We start from the raw sequence: 18316 nt of genomic DNA, 5'->3' as shown, positions 1-18316 counted from the left end.
TGCTAGTCATATCACAGCCATGGCTGATTAGCTGTGCAGAATTTTTCTTCCAGAGCACTTGGGGAAACCAGGTGTAACGGCTACGGAACACTAAGTAAACAAACATTCCGCATAGATGCACCTGACAGCGCTAAAGTTGTTGCCGCCTTTGATACATTTCAGAATGTAAATCAGAGAGAGGAAAGGGTGAGGAAAGATTTTACAATGGGCAAACACTGACTACATAATGTAGAAAGTAATATTGTAATAAAAAATAATTTTATTCATTATTTTTAGTAGAGTTCCTCTTTAACTTGCAATCCGGAGTGAAGAGGAGGTGGGATCCCATGGGAAGTATCAGATCAGTTGTCATTTCCTGAAATGACTCTGCAGTCATGTAGTGTGGTCACCCTTCTTCCACGAAACGCGAAAATGTAACAAAGCGCTTACAGTTTCCTTTTTGATAATGATCTTTTGTTATGTAGTTTGCACGCCACACTCAACATGGCTTCCCAAACCAGACAAGATTTCCTCCAATCGCCAGCGACTTCCTGTGCCGGTACCAGCCTATCAGAGCTGTTCTCTTTGTTAGCTTTTGACTAGAGCCTGCGTTTCCTCCCAATCAGCTGGTCAGAGCGGTGAGAAGGGGGCGTGGCCGTGGCTGTCTATCTGAGTGCAAGTACAAGTTAGGTGGCTGTTGGTTTGCCTGTGTGCAGCAGCAGGAGGGGGCTGTGTTGGCTGCACGCACAGGAAGGACTGGAGACAGGGACAAGAAAGGGATCAGGACATGAAGATGTCTCTGCTGCTGTCTCAATCTGTCCCAAGTAGCACATCTGGCAGTATGGAGTCCCAGGTAAGGGGCTGCAATGCTTAGCTATTGATATGGAACAATCACATTCCTGTACACAGTGTAGACAAGGAGATGGTCACCAGCACTGCAAATGTCACCCTCTTCCCCAGTCTGCTCCTGGCACTTTGCTGCCATGTAGGCAGTGATATGACTCTCCTGTGCCCAGACATGTTAACTTACTGACAGCTGTGCCCTGATCTGGCATCTTCTTTTGACTGTGTAGCAAAATACTGCAGGTGTTTTGTTATGATATTGTTGATGGTCTTTTAAAGTGTTTGTTATAGCTTGTTGATCACTATGGCCTGTTGTGTATTTTACATTGTTTTTCTTATTTATTTGTATATATGTTAGTAGACTTTATTTTTCAAGAGCCCAGGAAAAGGCATAACTAAAACATCCTCTCAAAACTTCACCCTTCACCATAGGTGTTAGCTTTTATTATTAATAGTAGTTTTATTGCTATTTTTACATATTGATGATATATACCACAGTGCTTTACATAGTGAATTGAGCTGTTAATGTCCCTCAAGATTGCTCACAATCTAAGGTGATTATCATTGTTCTTGCCATGTATTTATACAGAGCTGACATTTTCCCCAGGACTGTACATTGAACAATTCATGTCACTTATGTTAGAGAGGCTTCCAGTCTAATGTATCTTCTGTTGTCGCAGGTTCAATGAGATGCTAATAATTATGGCTTGCATACAAATTGTATGCAGCTAGGAATTTGGCCAACACAATGCACTACTTTCATATTTTGATCCAATGCCAAGCTATATAATCTGTATGAAATTTAATTTAAGCCAGAAATATTGGCACTAGTATGGTTTATGCAACCCCACAGGAAACCTCATAGGGAAATTCCACTAATTTGATTGAGTGGACAGCCCCCGCTTGAACTTTTAGGTTTCAGATAGGTTGTAGTAATAATACACCCACTTTATTAAGCCAATTAGAAAGCTTCAAGTTGTAGATAAGGCTGTGATTGGAGAACTGTTTCCTGTGAAGTTTCCCCGCTGGGTCACCAAAAACCAGAACTATTTGTAGAGATGGAACGAACAGTCCGCCTATCCCTGTGACAAACTTTGTTCTCTGCAGCTACTTTCGGGTCGTGAGGTCTTTAAATAATGAGCAGGCGCTGGCTGGTGGAGCTCGCCCTTGATTGTGCGCCTGCAATCGGGAGCACTCTGTGCATGCGCACAAGTAGTCACGACTACGTATGACAATGTTGTGCGCAGGTGCAGAGTGCTCCCGGCTGTGAAGCATGGCCACTCCTGGGCACTGCAGCTAGCTCATTACCGGTTTCTATATATTGTCTGTTTAACATTTGCCCAGCTACCATCTCTGACCCTGATTTGGGGGCATTTGCGATCTGCAGACAGAGGATTAGTGTATTCAATTTGCTGCAGGAAGTACCCGCCCCTACAGGTCTCCATGAGGGAAAAATATCTCCATGGGACAGAACATACTGTACATGCTCAGCCAGATTAAGACTGGTTGTGTATACAAGTACCTTTAGGCTGAGGGTGGGTTTACATTTTTAAAAATTTGCATGCGAATGTGTGAAAGCATGTTCACTGCACATCTAATGAAAGTCAATGGAGAATCGCACATAAACATATCTTGCAGCATGATTTTGCAGGTCGCATGCAAATTCCCTTTGACCCTTTGCAGTAAGGAAAAAAAAAGCATGAACATTTGCATACAAATGCAAATTTTAACACAAAAAACACAAGGATGAGTGTGAACCCTGCCTTAAAGAAAATGTGTATTCAGATAATTGATGGTTTGCTTGATATTATGGGTAAATTATATAATACTGCAGGATGTCTCCAAAGCTAGCATTGGTGGTTGTGTATTGAATCCTTACAAATGCACTCTTCGGCCTTGTTCACACCAAGAGCGTTTTGAGGATTTATTTTTTTTTTATTTTTTTTTTAACGCACCAGCGATTTTGAAAATTGCCCTAAAAGCGCTTGGATTCCCCATGAGAGTGACACACATGAGCAGTTCGATTTCGATCCACTCCCCATTGCGCTGCCTGTACCATTTTTCTGGGAGATTTGCCTTTAATGAAAGACATAGGGAAATGGCAAAATGCTTGAAAAAGTGCTTTGTATAGCGATTTCCCCAGCACTTTTATGAATAAATTATTTTTTTATTATTTAGTTTTTATATAGCGCCGCCATCTTGCGCAGCGCTGTACATTGTATTTATTTCCGGGTACAAGAGTTCACTGATGTCAGGAAGTGGAAAAAAAAATCCCTGCAAAAGCGCTTTAAAAAGCACTTTATACAGTGCAGGGAAAGGCGATTTAAAAATAAAATAATAGCAAAAAATTGCTCAGCGCTTGAAAAAGCACTATTTATAGTGGGAACATAGCCTTACAGAAGGAAAAAAAATTATGCCAAAAATGTCTTTTATTCACTGAGTACAGAGATTAGTAGCTTTGGTTGGTGCCTTACTTTTAACTCTTGACATTTTTTTTGACAATATTTTGGAAGCATTTTCCTCATCCTAAGACACGTACCAGAGCTGAAATAATAGCAAGAATCGATACTTACCCTGGGCTTCTTCCAGCCCCATAAGCACATCTGAGTCCCTCGCCATCTTCCCACGGTCTGCGGTTCAGCCGGTAACAGGCTCATTCGCGTTAGTTGGTGCCTTTTGCACATGCGGCAGCGCATACAACGTGAAGGACCTGCTGCGTCCCCCCCTGGCTATACTGCAAGTACCTATCTTTCCTACACCTATCCCTGGCTACCTATGCTGCGGCCACCTACTACTGGCTACTCCTATCCCTGGCTACCTATGCTGCAGCCACCTATCCTGCCTACACCTATCCCTGGCTACCTATGCTGCGAGCACCTACTACTGCCTACACAATCCCTGGCTACCTATGCTTCAGGCATCTATCCTGGCTACATCTATTCCTGGCTTCCTATGCTGCAGCCACTTACTACTGGCTACATCTATCCCTGGCTACCTATGCTGCAGCCACCTATCCTGTCTACATCTATCCCTGGCTACCTATGCTGTGGCCACTTACTACTGGCTATACCTATCCCTGGCTACCTATGCTGCGGCCACCTTCTACTGGCTACACCTATCCCTGGCTACCTATGCTGCGGCCACTTACTACTGGCTACATCTATCCTTGGCTACCTATGCTGCAGCCACCTATCCTGCCTAAACCTATCCCTGGCTACCTATGCTTCAGGCACCTATCCTGGCTACATCTATCCCTGGCTTCCTATGCTGTGGCCACTTACTACTGGCTATACCTATCCCTGGCTACCTATGCTGCGGCCACCTTCTACTGGCTACACCTATCACGGGCTACCTATGCTGAGTCCACCTACTACTGGCTACACCTATCACGGGCTACCTATGCTGAGTCCACCTACTACTGGCTACACCTATCACGGGCTACCTATGCTGCGGCCACTTACTACTGGCTACAGCTATCCCTGGCTACCTATGCTGAGTCCACCTACTACTGGCTGCACCTATCCCTGGCAAAATTTTTTTTTTTTTTTTTTTTTTTTTTTTTTTTTTTTTTTTTTACGGTTATCATACCGTTGCAACCCTAATCCACACTGTTTACTTTTCAGGTATGCTTTAAAAATTACAGCTAGAGCTTTACTTTAGCTTTTATTTGTTTGTTTTTCTTTCAATGGAACTGGCTTAATAGAAGAATTGCTATTTTGGAGGTCATACCATTAGCATTAGTTAATACAAATGTCTTGCATCAGCCAGGTCTGGAACATTGTGATATGACTTGTTTGATTATTTATAGTGTGCCAAGGGTTTGGATGCTGGTGGTCATTTTTCATTTTGAATGAAGTAACTATTTTCTGTATCATTTCCTTGTAATTGTTTGTCTCGTATTCATAATGTATCCCTCTCCTTCCGTGTAGGATAAAATGGTTTTAGCTAAATTGAGCTTAAGCTGGCCATACAATTATAGATTTGCACCCAGTGTTATAAAACGATCGATTCCGTTCAGAATTAAATTGATTCCTGTAACTGTAACACACAACACGTGAAAGCAGGGAATCTGTTGTAAATCGATCGACCACAGCGTAACACTGTTCGATTCATTGCAACGCTTATGGGCTATCGCTTGTCCGCTGCTCCTGTCCCAGCCTCAATCGACCTAGATTTTCCATCCTGTCCAATTGATACTTTCGATCAATTCGGCAAAATCAATCAACCATTTAAAGGAAAAGGAATTTATCTCCATCCGGTTCAACTAAGTGATTAAATCTGCAGGGAATCGAGTAGGGAAATCTATTTGTTGGGGCACCTCTGGTTCTCACCAAGTGCTGCAAGGTTTGCGCACTCGCCTTGCAGCACTTGGCACCTGGCTCATATCCCAGCCAGGGCACTATCTGCATGGAGTTTGTATGTTCTCCTGGTGCCTGCATGGGTTTCCTCCGGCACTTCAGTTTCATTCTACCTCCCAAAAACATACTAATAAGTTAAATGGAACCCAAGGTGTGAGGGATATAGAGGCTGCCATATTTATTTTCTTTTAAACTATACCAGTTGCCTGGCAGTCCTGATCCTATAGTTCTAATACTTTTAGCCATAGACCCTGAACAAGCATGCAGCAGATCAGTAGAGATGGCCCGAACGGTTCCCCGGAGAACTTGTTCACGCAAACTTAGCTGGTTCGAGTTCACAGTGAACTGTGAACACTTGGCTAGTTCCACCTGCCCCCCTATACTACATAATTGGGCTGAACTTTGACCCTCTACATCACAGTCAGCAGACACATGGCAGCCAATCAGGCTGCACTCCCTCCTGGAGCCCCCCCCCCCTTATAAAAGGCAGCAGCGTCGGCCATGTTCTCACTCTGTGTGCTGCTGTATTAATGAGAGAAGGGAGAGACATTGGAGAGATACGGAAAGCGATAGTGAGGTCTGTTAGCTTGCTCCTTGCTGATATTTGTTGATGAAAAGCACCCCAAAACAGCTCTTTTGAGAGCTAATGTTCTTCTGATGCGTGTGTGCGTGTGTGTGTGTGTGTGTGTGTGTGTGTGTGTGTGTGTGTGTGTGTGTGTGTGTGTGTGTGTGTGTGTGTGTGTGTCACTGACACTGCATATACAGCCCTGTCTGTCGCAGCTGGCCCTTGCTAATTGCTGTACTGTGCCAGGCCCAGCACATTCAGTGCATACCTTTCACTGCCTCTGTGTGACTGCACTTTGTTTTATACAATACCACCACCAGTCACTGCATACCTTTTCCCTGCACCTGTGTGACTGCACAATTGTATTATACAATAATTAGCGAAGGACAGGGCGCTCAACAAAGGTTATACAATCAGGGATTCCTATTTTACAATATACATATCATAAAATTCTAAAAAGTCCACATAAGAAAAGTCCTCCAATAAACTTGATGGTGTATTCAGACTATTCCACAGCTTCCATACATCAATAGTACCAGTGTACGCTCACCAGAATATGTGGCTGATCCACTGAAAATCAGCAGTATGCGCCTCTGGCCTCGCCAGCTCAATCAAAATCCTGTAGCTTTACGTCCTGCAATCTTTAATACTCCATACATGCAAAAACATAATGGAATGGCAATAGTGTAATACTGTTTGGTTTACACACACATATTGACACCAGTGCTCCCCGCAATAACCATAAGCACCCAGTGATCCGCCACCAAACAGTAACTAAAGCCTCTCACCAGATCTTGTTGCTAACCCAGTCCAGATCAGCAAAACAGCGCTTATCATAAATGTCACATCCACTTCTTCCAGTTGCCCAGTTACTATTTCCTGGCCCACACAACCACAGGAAGCCGCCTCACTGGCCACGCAGCGCGCTCCTGTCACCAAAGGGTCACAATTGTATTATAGCAGCAGTCACTGCATACCTTTTCCCTGCACCTGTGTGACTGCACAATTGTATTATAACACCAGCAGTCAGGTAAAAAAAGTGTTCAGTACCTCACCTTTATCAAAATGAATAAGACCTGGATCCCGGAGGGCCACTGCCCGTCCGAAGACTAAGTCAGTCTCCAAACAGCATCTCTGCCTGCAGGCCGCTTGACTGCCTTCTCCGCCACCACCAACAGGGTCCAGGACTCCAGGTGGATTCCTGAAGCAGCGGCCGCTAAAAAAAAATTTTTTCTGGCTGCCCTGCAGCTGCAACAACAAAACAAAAGGCATGTACATGTGTTTAATTCCCCTTCGTGATCATTACCTTGCCGCGGTGAAGGGGCTTGCGTATCACAATGCAGCAACGACTGGCTATATGAGTGTGTTGGGGGGCACACCTGACCCAAGATAATAAGGTTGTTGCTTCATTGTGGACAGTTGTTCTGTCATTGAGCTACTTCAGCCAGACCATATGGGCTTGAAAACCGTCATCGTGCGTACCAGTCCAGCACGGCCATCACTACACAAACAGCTGTTTGCGGTGCATTACACAGTGAGTTTGGTCTGTCAGTGTGAAGCATTATACTACTTACACTAACTGCTGATCCATGTATACACACGCAAGATGTTTTCAAGCACTTTAGGCCTCCAATTTAGCACTGCAGTGTGATTTCTGCCTTTTAGGGATTATGACTCTGCTGTGCGTCAAATCCATAATTTTCCCCGGAACTTTTGTCGTGTATCCCACTCCGCCATGCCCCCCTCCAGGTGTTAGATCCTTTGAAACATCTTTTCCATCACTTTTGTGGCCAGAAACAGTGTTTTGTAATTTTTTCAAGTTCGCCTGCCCATTGAAGTCTATTGCGGTTCGAAAAGTTTACAGGTTTGCAAACTTTTTCAGAAGTTCGAATTCGAGGTTCGCGAACCAAAAATCGGAGGTTCGAGCCATCTCTACAGATCAGGCACTCTGAATCAGCCGATTCAGGTTTTACTGGATTAACGATGTGCTTGTTCCAGGGTTTTGACTACTTATGCCAGAAGATCATCAGGGCTGCCAAGCAACATTATTTACAAGGCAATAAATGTCAGCCTCCATATCGCTCTCACCTCTGGTTCCCTTTAATTGTCTCCCCTCTAAATTGGCCCTAGATTAGGTCGGCCATATTACTATGTAAGGGATTACAGTGTAAGATCCTCTGAGGGACAATGTGGATATTGTACTGCCTTGGCTGTCTGTTGTAGTGTAATGCTGGGTACACACAATGAGAGTTTCTGGCAGATTTACTGTCAGATCGATTATTTCTAACATGTCCGATCTGATTTCCGATCATTTTCCAAAAGAAGTAAGCGTAAATTGTCTGGGAAATGATTGGAAATCAGATCGTACATGTTGGAAATAATCGATCTGACTGTAAATCTGACAGAAAATCTTAGTGTGTACCTAGCATAAAGCTTCATTTTCCAACTTCAAACTGATGTTGACAGTGTGTCCAGTTTCCAAGCTTGTAGCTCCAGACTTGTAATCTCCATCTCCTCTAGGTGAGGGCTTCCATTGACTGAGCTGCCACACACTTAGGGCTCAGACACACTATGTAAGCGATTTTCTGAGCGCTTTTTGTCCATCATTGCTTTCTGACAGCTCCCATTGACTTACAGTAAAATCGTGCAGTTTTACAGTTATCACGATTTTTACTGCGATTTTACTGTCAGTTGGAGCATTTTTTGAAAAGCTCTCAAAAAGCTTTGATGGCTAAAAAGTGCTCAGAAAAGCGCTTATAGTGTGTCTGAGCCCTTACTTGATATGCCTGGAAGGGTCAGATAAGACAGACATAAACAGATGCTGTCACAGAGATCTGGCCACTGCATCCTATTAACTCTCCAAATCAAAATGCCAATAATAGGAATAGACCACAGTAAAGTGGGCCATACATGATAGCATTTTACAGCAATAGTTAAAAATGATTGGTTGTACAAGAACATTTAAATTATTATTATTATTATTATTATTATTCTAATGAGAAATCTGATTACATTTCCTATTTGTGGCTGATTTTGATCAATTTTTTACGAAAATTGAATGGTGTAGGGTAGATAGTCTATTTCTTTATTTATAGACCCAAGCTTTTTTTTTTTTTTTTTTTTTTTGTTTTTTTTTTTGGCCTTCAGTCATAATTTTTTTTTTTTTTTATCATAGGTGTAATTACAGTATATTGGGCTGATTTCTCAAATGTTACAATCAGAAATATTGAAATTGCTAATTGATTTGAAATGTGGTACACAAAATATGATTTGTGGCCACCTTTTGAAGACTTTACTGATACTAGACTCTATGAAGCTTAAAGTGTACTAGAGATTAAGGAAGAGAAAGTATCGATACTTACCCAGGACTTCCTCCAGCCCCATAAACCCATCCCTCGCTTTCCTCCCGTGGTTTGCCGTTCAGCCGCGATCAGCCCCGGTAACCGGCTCAGTCGGGTCCAGTCTGGGTCTTCTGCGCATTCTGATATGACTCAGGTGTTCTCTTTATTCCTGACCTGACTTGCTGACTTTGTCCTTTCTGTCTCATTGACAAGCCTTCCTGATATCTGACTTGCCTTGTCTGCCGCTTGCCTCAACCATTGCTTATTGCTGACTTGTTTTGTCTTCTGCCTATCTAGACTACTGCGTTATTGCTGACATACCTCTTCTGCCAACTGCCTGTACTACTGCCTGATTACTAATTTAGCATTGTCTGCTGCCTGGGCCTGAAGTGCCAACTATGCTACTTGCCAGTCATCAGCCATCTGTAGACTGTCCTGTTCTTCTTTTCTCCAATGGGCCAATCTCTGTACCTGGTAGTCACTTTCAGCAAAGTAGTGCAATGCCCACGAGGGGTAGTGGCCCAAAGACCCTTGTGGAATGCTTCGGGGGAAAACCTCTGACAACTTAAGCCTGGTTAACACCTTCAGTTTTGATTGGCCAATCACTGATCATTTTACCACCTCCATGTAGTATGAGAGTTTTCCTACACAATTTGTACATGGTATTGAAAATCTGTTGACTGTTATACTACATGGAGGAGATAAAATGGGTCAATCATTGGCCAATCAAAATGGAAGGTGTGTACCAGGGTTTAGACTGCGCGTCCTGAGAAATCCTGTGTTTACCATTATTACAAGAGGGAACAGGTACCGTAGCGTCTTCTGTGACGCACGTAAACCGTATTGCTTTACAACCTTCTTCATCTCGAAATTAGCTTCTCTTCCGAGAAAAATATTTTTTGCTAAGTATCAAACGTTAACTAAGCAGATAAGCTGCCACGTTTTAATAAGTCATAATCTTGTTTTCATTAAGAAGCCTTAATATAGAATATTGTGTAATACCTGATTTCAAAAAGATAAGGCCGATAAAATATTGTTTTGTAGAATATTTGTACTGTCTCTGGATTGTATTATTTGCAGCAGCCTGGTACCCTCTTGTCCCCAACAGGATCAATATGCTAACGGAGCATCATGGGGTGACATCACCCTACCGCCAGGGAGTGGGGAGAATGGCACCCTCGGCCAAATTGATTTGCTGGGCGAGGCGTCAGGGAGCGTTGGGGGGGGGGGGGGGGGGCGCGCTACACATTCTAGATATACGGCAGAGGTGGTCATTATTGGCTGCCTCGGCCTAGTTTCATCGTGTGTGTGTGTGTGTGTGTACACAGCAAGGATTCAATTGGGAGCTCCTCTGAGGCAGTTAGTGACATGAATATGTACAGTGCTATGTAAATGGATCACCTGAGGTTCCAGAATTTTACTGCTGCATAGAGGTATTATGTACAAATGAAACATTCATTCACGATCCTTTCAGCAATATTAGAATAGCTGAAAGGATCTTGAAGGTGATATCTGTTCTGGCATCTCTAGTCTTCTCCTCCTACCCTCAAAATGTTTGTGATAAGCATTTGGCCTTGGTGGAACTTTTCAGGCAACGGTTTTCTCTCCAGGAAGTGCAGGGAGGCTTTAGCTTCCCCTACCCTCAATAGGAACTGAACATGCAGCTTAAAGGAACACTATTGATTAACTTGTGTGTTGTTTTTTTTTGTTGTTTTTTTTTTTGTTGTTGTTTTTTTTTTTGTTTGTTTTTTCCTGGGATTGTGAGAGATCCTGAAGTGCTGGTATATAATGTATACATTTCATTTGCTTATCTCTTGTTTACTATAACAAATTTTCACTCTAAACTGATGGGAGTCTGCTAATCTGAGGACAGAGTGAGCCATTAGATGAGGGGGAATTCCCTCACAGTGCATCTGTTAACCCTGTGTCTGTGAGAGAGAGAAAGTCTTGTGTCTCTGACTGAAGTAAGTAGAGAGATGAAGAGAGGCACACTTATCCTTGTGTTACTTCAGGTGCATAACTTTGGATGCTAAGCAACATCCCAGCAGAATCCAAGTAGTAGAAAGGGTCAGTTAGCACACCAGCTTCTCAATGAGCGTAATTTATTCTCAAATCGCATGTCAACACTACGGTTAACAATTGTTTCGGGGCCACTCAAGGTTCCCTTCTTCAGAACAGTGTCTGCACTGTTCTGAAGTAGGGGACCCTGAGTGGCCCTGAAACAATTGTTAACCGTAGTGTTGACGTGATTTGAGAATAAATTAGGCTCATTGAGAAGCTGGTGTGCTTACCGACCCTTTCTACTACTTAGTCTCTGACTGAAGTGTCTGAAGAGATTGTTATAAACATTTGTAATTGTGACACCACAGCTTTTCATACTTATTTTTTTTTTCCCTTCAGAAAAAATACTCTGTAATCTGATATGCAAAAAAAACCAAAAAAAAAAACCACTAGCTGTGCATTGAAGCAGACACCCCTTTTGAGAATTTTGTCCCAATAGAGCTAAATCCTACACACAATAAATTAAAGATTTTTGCCTCTGATATTTAACATGAAAAGTAGGAAAATGTTTACACAGCTACATAGACATAATTTGGACGTTGTCATTTTAGAACACTTGGTTTGATGGTGTTCTTTTAAGGGCTTGTTCACATCCTTCACGCTGCTGTGCGTATTTTATTATTATTATTATTATTATTATTATTATTATTATTATTATTATTATTATTATTATTATTATTATTATTATTTTTTATTTATATAGCGCCAACATCTTCCGTAGCGCTGTACATAGTACAAACAAATAATGGGGAACAAATATACATAAGAAATACAAGGCACTGTACAGTCATGACATTGAATAGAGTAAATACAGATACATACATAGTTGATATGTGGTTGGTACATTTACATATGTTAAAATAACAGCAGTATGAGAAACACTAGGAGGAGGTCCCTGCCCTTGCGGGCTTACAATCTAGAGGGTAGTGGGGAGGAAACAAAAGGGAAGGAAACACAAGGATTAGTGGGTGAGCCAGTGTGCCTTCAGTGCTGCCTATAGCAAATTATAGGCTTGTCTGAACAGGTGTGTTTTCAGAGTACGTTTGAAGGTTTCCAGACTTGAGGCATGACGAACCGGCTGAGGGAGAGAGTTCCAAAGGAGAGGGACAGCCCGTGAGAAGTCTTGGATGCGAGAGTGAGAGGAGGTGACTAGGCTGGAGGACAAAAGGGTCTCCTGTGAGGAACGGAGGGTCCGGGCGGGGAGGTATCTGTAGATTAAAGAGGAAATGTATGGAGGCGATAGCTTGTGTAGAGCTTTGTATGCAAGTGTGAGAAGTTTAAACTGGATCCTTTGGGCAACTGGTAGCCAATGGAGGGATTAGCAGAGAGGGGCTGCCGCATTTTGGCAGCGTGTGTGGTGTGCAACACGCAAGAACAGCAGAAGTGCATGGGCTGCACTTCTGCCGTTCATGTCGTGTGCTTTGCAGCAGTGTGATGCGCTATCGCACTGCTGCATGCATTTTCTTGCCAAGTGCAGCGCTGACCCATTCACTGTAGTGAATGGGATCAGCAGTGCAGTGCACAGATGGGTGCATTGCGTCCCGTTCACACAGCCAGTCTGCATGAATGATGTGAATGAGTCCTAACTGAACACTGTGCATGAAAACTGTCACTAGCTGCTGGAAGACTGTGAGTATAATCATGAACATAGTTTCGGCCAGTAAAGTCCTTAATTTCTATATGGGGCTTAACCTCCTGACGGTAACCCTGACCTACACTCGGGGTAGCCGCCGCAGAGGATTGCATGGCCCCGGGAGGGATTTTTGTAATAAAACTTGTTGTAATAGTTGTAGCTAGCACTAGGTAAGCTACCAGTGTCCCCCAGTCCTCCGCACCTCTCTGATTTCCCCCCCCCCCTCTCGATCGCTGCTGCTTAGATTTACCCAGCTCATCGACGTCATGCGCAGTCCCGACCCTCCCTATAGCGAAGCCTGGAGCTGATTGGGAGGCTGCGCCTTTGCGGGATCCCTAGGGGGGGTACGTATACCGGAGGTGATTTGGGGCGATCGGAGGGACTTTGGGGACACAGGTAGCTAGCCTAGTGCTAGCTACAACTATTACAACAAGTTTTATTACAAAAATCCCTCCCGGGGCCATGCAATCCTCTGCGGCGGCTACCCCGAGTGTAGGTCGGGGTTACCGCCAGGAGTTCTAAGTACCCCCCCCCCCCCCCCCCCAGGGATCCCGTGATGGCGCAGCCTTCCAATCAGCTCCAGGTTTTGCTATAGGGAGGATCGGGACTGCGCATGACGTAGATGACGTCATCTCCGATTGTCGCCATGGCGACGACTGAAGCTGATTGCGGAGGCTGCGGCTCTCATGGGATCGCGGCTGGGTAAATCTAAGCAGCGGCGATCGGGGGGATCAGAGAGGTGCGGAGGACTGGGGGACACTGGTAGCTTACCTAGTGCTAGTTACAACTATTACAACAAGTTTTATTACAAAAATCCCTCCCGCGGACGCAGCCACCGAAACTGCGTACTGCCAGGAGGGTTAAGATTCCTCTCTATATTGACAGTTTCAGTTGTGTACAGAGATGGTATTTTAGGGTTTCAGAATGCACAGGGCAAGTCTTTGCGGTTCCTGTGTTGTTAGGTGTAGGGATAATTTACAGGCAGCTGAATGAATTTAGAGGATTTGTATTTTTATTTTGTGTGTCTAGGAGTTTAAGGTGACATTGATTGATGACCTTCCTTTGTTTGGAGAGAGATGGCTCTAGCCAGCTATGGTAATAGAGCCCTAGCAGGTCATGATGAATCTAGGCAAACAATTAGGAGATTGCAAGAGCCAAAGGACATGGGGGATGTGTAGGAGAACAGTGGAAGGCATGGAAATGTCTCAGAAATGTACATGTTTACTGAGAATATAAATGTTGTGAAGCCAACCCTACAATTTAAACCACCTGTCATTGTATTGAAAAATGTCATTTATTTTGGTCCTCATTCAGTTTAGAATTTACCCTTAAAGCGCAAGTACTTTCACGTCTTGCATGTTTTGATTTGTGTTTACAGAAGTGCTTCTTTACTGGGGTGGCCCTGTAAAGCCTTTAAAGGGGGTTGTAAAAAAAAATAAATAAAAATTAAAAACCTAGAAATAGTTAGTGTCCCAAATATATATTTGTGTGTGTAAATTATTATTTTTTTTGCCTTTACTGAACTGTGCCGAACTGTGCATTGCAGTGCCAACAGGATTGTGGGAAGTTGTTGAAAGTTAAAAAAAAAAAAATACATAAATAAAATACAGAAGTGATGACCGTTTTGGCATCACAGAGAAACAGTAAAGATGGAAATCAGCAGAAATATTATTTAATTTTTGTCTCTTGTTCATTTCACATTTCTTTTAAAAGATGCATCCGGCAATCTTAAAAAAAAGTTTCACTCACCTGGGGCTTCTTCCAGCCCCTAGACATCTATTAGATCCCACAGCACAGTTCCGCTCTGAGTGAGGCGGCCTCTCTCCCCTCCGTGAGATCGTGACCTGCTGCTGGGTCAGGATCTTCTGCTCCACGCGCCCCTCCTGTCGCCGGGAGTGCTCTGCGCTTGCGCAGCTCAATTCTCTCTGAGCTGCACAGAGCACTCCCGGCAAAAGGAGTGCGATCACGAGAGGTGCGCCCACGCATTGCAGAAGCTCCCGATCCAGCCGTGGTTTGCGATCATACGGAGGGGAGAGCAGAGGCTTGGGTTAGAGCGGAACTGCGTTTAATAAAAAATTAAAAACGCCATTTATGCATTTAATAAACATGCAGTTCAAGCCAATTATAAACATTTTGTACAATTTTTTTTTTTTTTTATTTTGGTACAATACAACGCCTACTGTCCCCAGTTTATAGAATACCCTCATCTGCTTCTCCCGAACACTCCTCACTGCTGTCGGTCTGTAATATTGACATGCAGCTTAACACATATTGGGAGGCAACTTAAGGTTACTAAGAATCTATGAATTGGTGCAGCTGGCAATTTACCTTTTCATTTTACAAAACCTTTTGTTTTATTTAAAATGTTTTATTTAATGCACATAAACTATGACTGATTTTAAAAAAAACAAAAACAAAAAAACAACAACCAGAAAGTCGCCACTCAAGTTGGTAAAAACAAACAAACCAACCAGCCATTTCAGTAGATTATTGGCGTTGGGCCGAAGTGTTTACACTCTAAGGATGTGTACTCCGAGTCTGACCCTGGATGCATGTCCATGTTTGTTTCTTTTGGGAAAACTGTGGGAAATGTTTTTGATGATCCCAGTTTTCCTACACACAGATGAAAATGCCACATTTTTCATCAGTTCACATCGTCAGCACTGAATGATCCAAAGCTTCATTGCTTGTGATGGGATTATGGGTTGTCAGTCTTGTGTCCCTGTGGGCCATGTGGTGACGTCCGTGTTGTACGATTGACGCAGCATCATGGAAGGGAAAGTGTAAGGACTTCAATATGTGGCCTTTAAAAAAGGCCATGAAATCTGCTTACTTCCAGAGCTATGAGGAAGCTAAAGTAGGTCCATGAGGGGAGCTCTGGAATTTTATGGAATTGGTTTGGGCAGAAGACTAATGTGTTCACAGTGCTAACAGTATATTTAGTTGTGGTTGCGTTTTTAATAGTGGATAAATGGTCCCTGAAAGTATATTCCATGGTCATTTCTTGTTGACAGTATACCCACTGTCCCTGTACAGCCATTGCTGGGCTCACTACCAAGAAGTTTGTATAGTCCTATGCAGTGAGAGAGACTGTAACCAGGAAGCCCTCTCCATTGCCATGGTAATATAATGGCATTGGGGGCGGATTTTCCATCTCGGCAGACTGCAGAAGAAAAGTGGTCTGTGGTTGGGAGACAACTAGATGGACGCACAGTAGATTCTCAAAGGACGATGCAGATTGCCTGGCTGTCGTGCTGACCCTCTGCTGCTAACACTAGGGGGCAGGAGGCGAGGCAGCAGATTCGTCCAATTCCGACAAATTTCATGCTGCAATCAATCGGGAATCTGCCTGCGGTGTATGGGCAGCCGACAGAGCCCTCTCTAATCAGATTTGGTCAAAGAGCGATCTGTGTCTTGGTCGAATCTGCCCATCACCACCAAATCTATGGGCACCATTATCCGTGAACAAGCATGCAGATCAGGTGCTCTGACTGAAGTCTGACTGAATGAGCTGCATGCTTGTTTCAGGTGTGTGATTCAGACATTACTGATGCATGAGAGTTCAGCAGGATGCCAGGAAACTGGTATTGTCTAAAAAGAAAGTAATATGGCAGTTTCCATATCCCTCTGAGGTCAGTTGTAGGTGAAAGGTACACAAACCATTGTGTATGAGTACTGTAGTTCATATTTTCACTGATAACAAGGTAAGATAAATGCTATTGTTTTTCAACACCATAACCTGTACTGAAAGCTAATGTGATTTACATTGTTGCATGTTTTGTGGAGACTATTTGTAACTAAGCAATGAAATGCCTTTACGTTCTGTTTTCTTGTTTGTGCTGACACAATTGATAATTAATGATGGTCTGGTTTTCTTTCCTGGTTTAGGATCCTGCATAGCATCTCTGAACCTTATGTATGTAATCAGACCAGGCAGGCAGTGCGCACAGATATTTAATAGATTTCATGCTGAAACCTATTGAAAAATCTGTGTACAGAGGGTATGGAGGAATTCAATCAGATAGATCCCTCTATGATCAGATTATGATTTGAGAGAGGGGCCTATCTGTAGGACACATCAACCAGTCTATAGGGGCCCATACACTGGTCGATTTCAGCCATCGATCGATTCTATGGAACCGATCAGAAATTGATTCGATCGATAGATTTGCATCCGATTTCAATGGATTTGATCTATCTCGCAGGATGGAAAATCTAGGTTGATCTGCTGCTGGTAGCAGGTCCATAGCCCATAGAGTTGCATTGGATGTAATGGTCCAATAATGCATTTAGATGCATTCATTCTGAAATCTATTGGAAATCTGTTCCTAGTGTGTGGCACACATCAGATAGATTTTTGTCAGATTCAACTTGACAGGCATCTGACAGAAATCTATCTGATGGGTCGAATCTGCTGCAAATCTATGTGTATGGCCACCTTATGCCCAGATTTAAAGCTCCATATGCATGCTAGATTAAAGCTGGTGGAGGTGGCCGATAATTACCGCCTCAGCCATTAATCCGATGTGTGTGTACAGCGGCACCTGACCAGCAATCACCGCTCCGCTAGGCGGATCAACTCAGCTGAGCAATGGTCGGTTACCTTCAACTCACTACTGTGCTGTTCCGCTGGCTCTACACCTCCTTGCACCTAAACAGGCGTAACTACGCGTCTGGTCAGCCTGGCCCAGAGGTGTGGTCAGTTGGGCGATATCAGACGGGTGTGTTTCATGCTGAAACTTATGGAAAATCTGTGTGCAGCATGTGGAGGGGTTTGCTCAGATAGATCCCCATTATCTGATAAAGATCTGAGAGATCTATCTAGAGCACAGGTGTGGAACTCCAGGCCTGGAGGGTTTAGGATGTTTAGGATGGACTGAGAAAGAGAGGAATGTGTTCTACTTGCTGGACCACACCTTTCCTGATTCAGACGCATCAATTCATTTGAGCTGTACCAAAAATGTGTGAGGATCTCGACCCTCGTAGGACCGGTTTGACATCCCTGATCTAGCGCTATCTGCTGGCTGCATCAACCAGTGTATGGTAAGCTTAAATTTTTTTTTTTCCATCTAGGCTCCATGCTGCATTTACCACAGAAGCTGGTGTCCATATAGCGGCTCAGTACCAAATCTCTTCCCTCTGATGATGCACATGGTCCACCTTCTCCTCCCAGATCTTGGATTGGTGCAGAGGGTATGCAGTAAGTGCTGGCTGCTCCCTTGTACCACACTCAGCATGTACTGGGAATGGAGGGGGCTGGGTATGGTCCTTTTATAATTAAGAACACTGGAGAAATGGCAATTTGGAGGCATTAAGGGGTAATGGGTATAAGATACAGTGCCTTCAATTTGGATAGCGGGCCTTAAAGAGACTCTGTAACAATTTTTTCAGCCTTAGTTCTTCTATCCTATAAGTTCCTATGCCTGTTCTAATCTGCTCTGGCTTACTGCAGTCTTTCCTAACTGCACTGTCTCTGTAATAAATCAATGTATCTTTCCTCTGTCCTGTTTGTCGGGCTAAAGCTTGATTGTGTGGA

At 43.6% G+C, this 18316-nt stretch overlaps 1 protein-coding gene across 1 annotated transcript in view; it reads left to right on the top strand.

Moving 5' to 3' along the window:
• Positions 1 to 667: 667 nt before the first annotated feature.
• Positions 668 to 18316, top strand: part of WBP1L (WW domain binding protein 1 like) — a 93199-nt gene continuing 75550 nt past the window's right edge. Inside the window, exon 1 of the mRNA XM_068257531.1 lies at positions 668 to 832. Within this exon, the coding sequence (XP_068113632.1) occupies positions 767 to 832 (66 nt within the window). The 5' untranslated portion in view covers positions 668 to 766. The remainder of the gene's footprint in view (positions 833 to 18316) is intronic.

This window comes from Hyperolius riggenbachi, chromosome 10 (genome assembly GCF_040937935.1).
Source record: "Hyperolius riggenbachi isolate aHypRig1 chromosome 10, aHypRig1.pri, whole genome shotgun sequence".
Lineage (NCBI taxonomy): Eukaryota > Metazoa > Chordata > Amphibia > Anura > Hyperoliidae > Hyperolius > Hyperolius riggenbachi.
The sequence above is the reverse complement of the archived record's forward strand: the minus strand, read 5'-3'. Positions and strand labels throughout refer to the sequence as shown.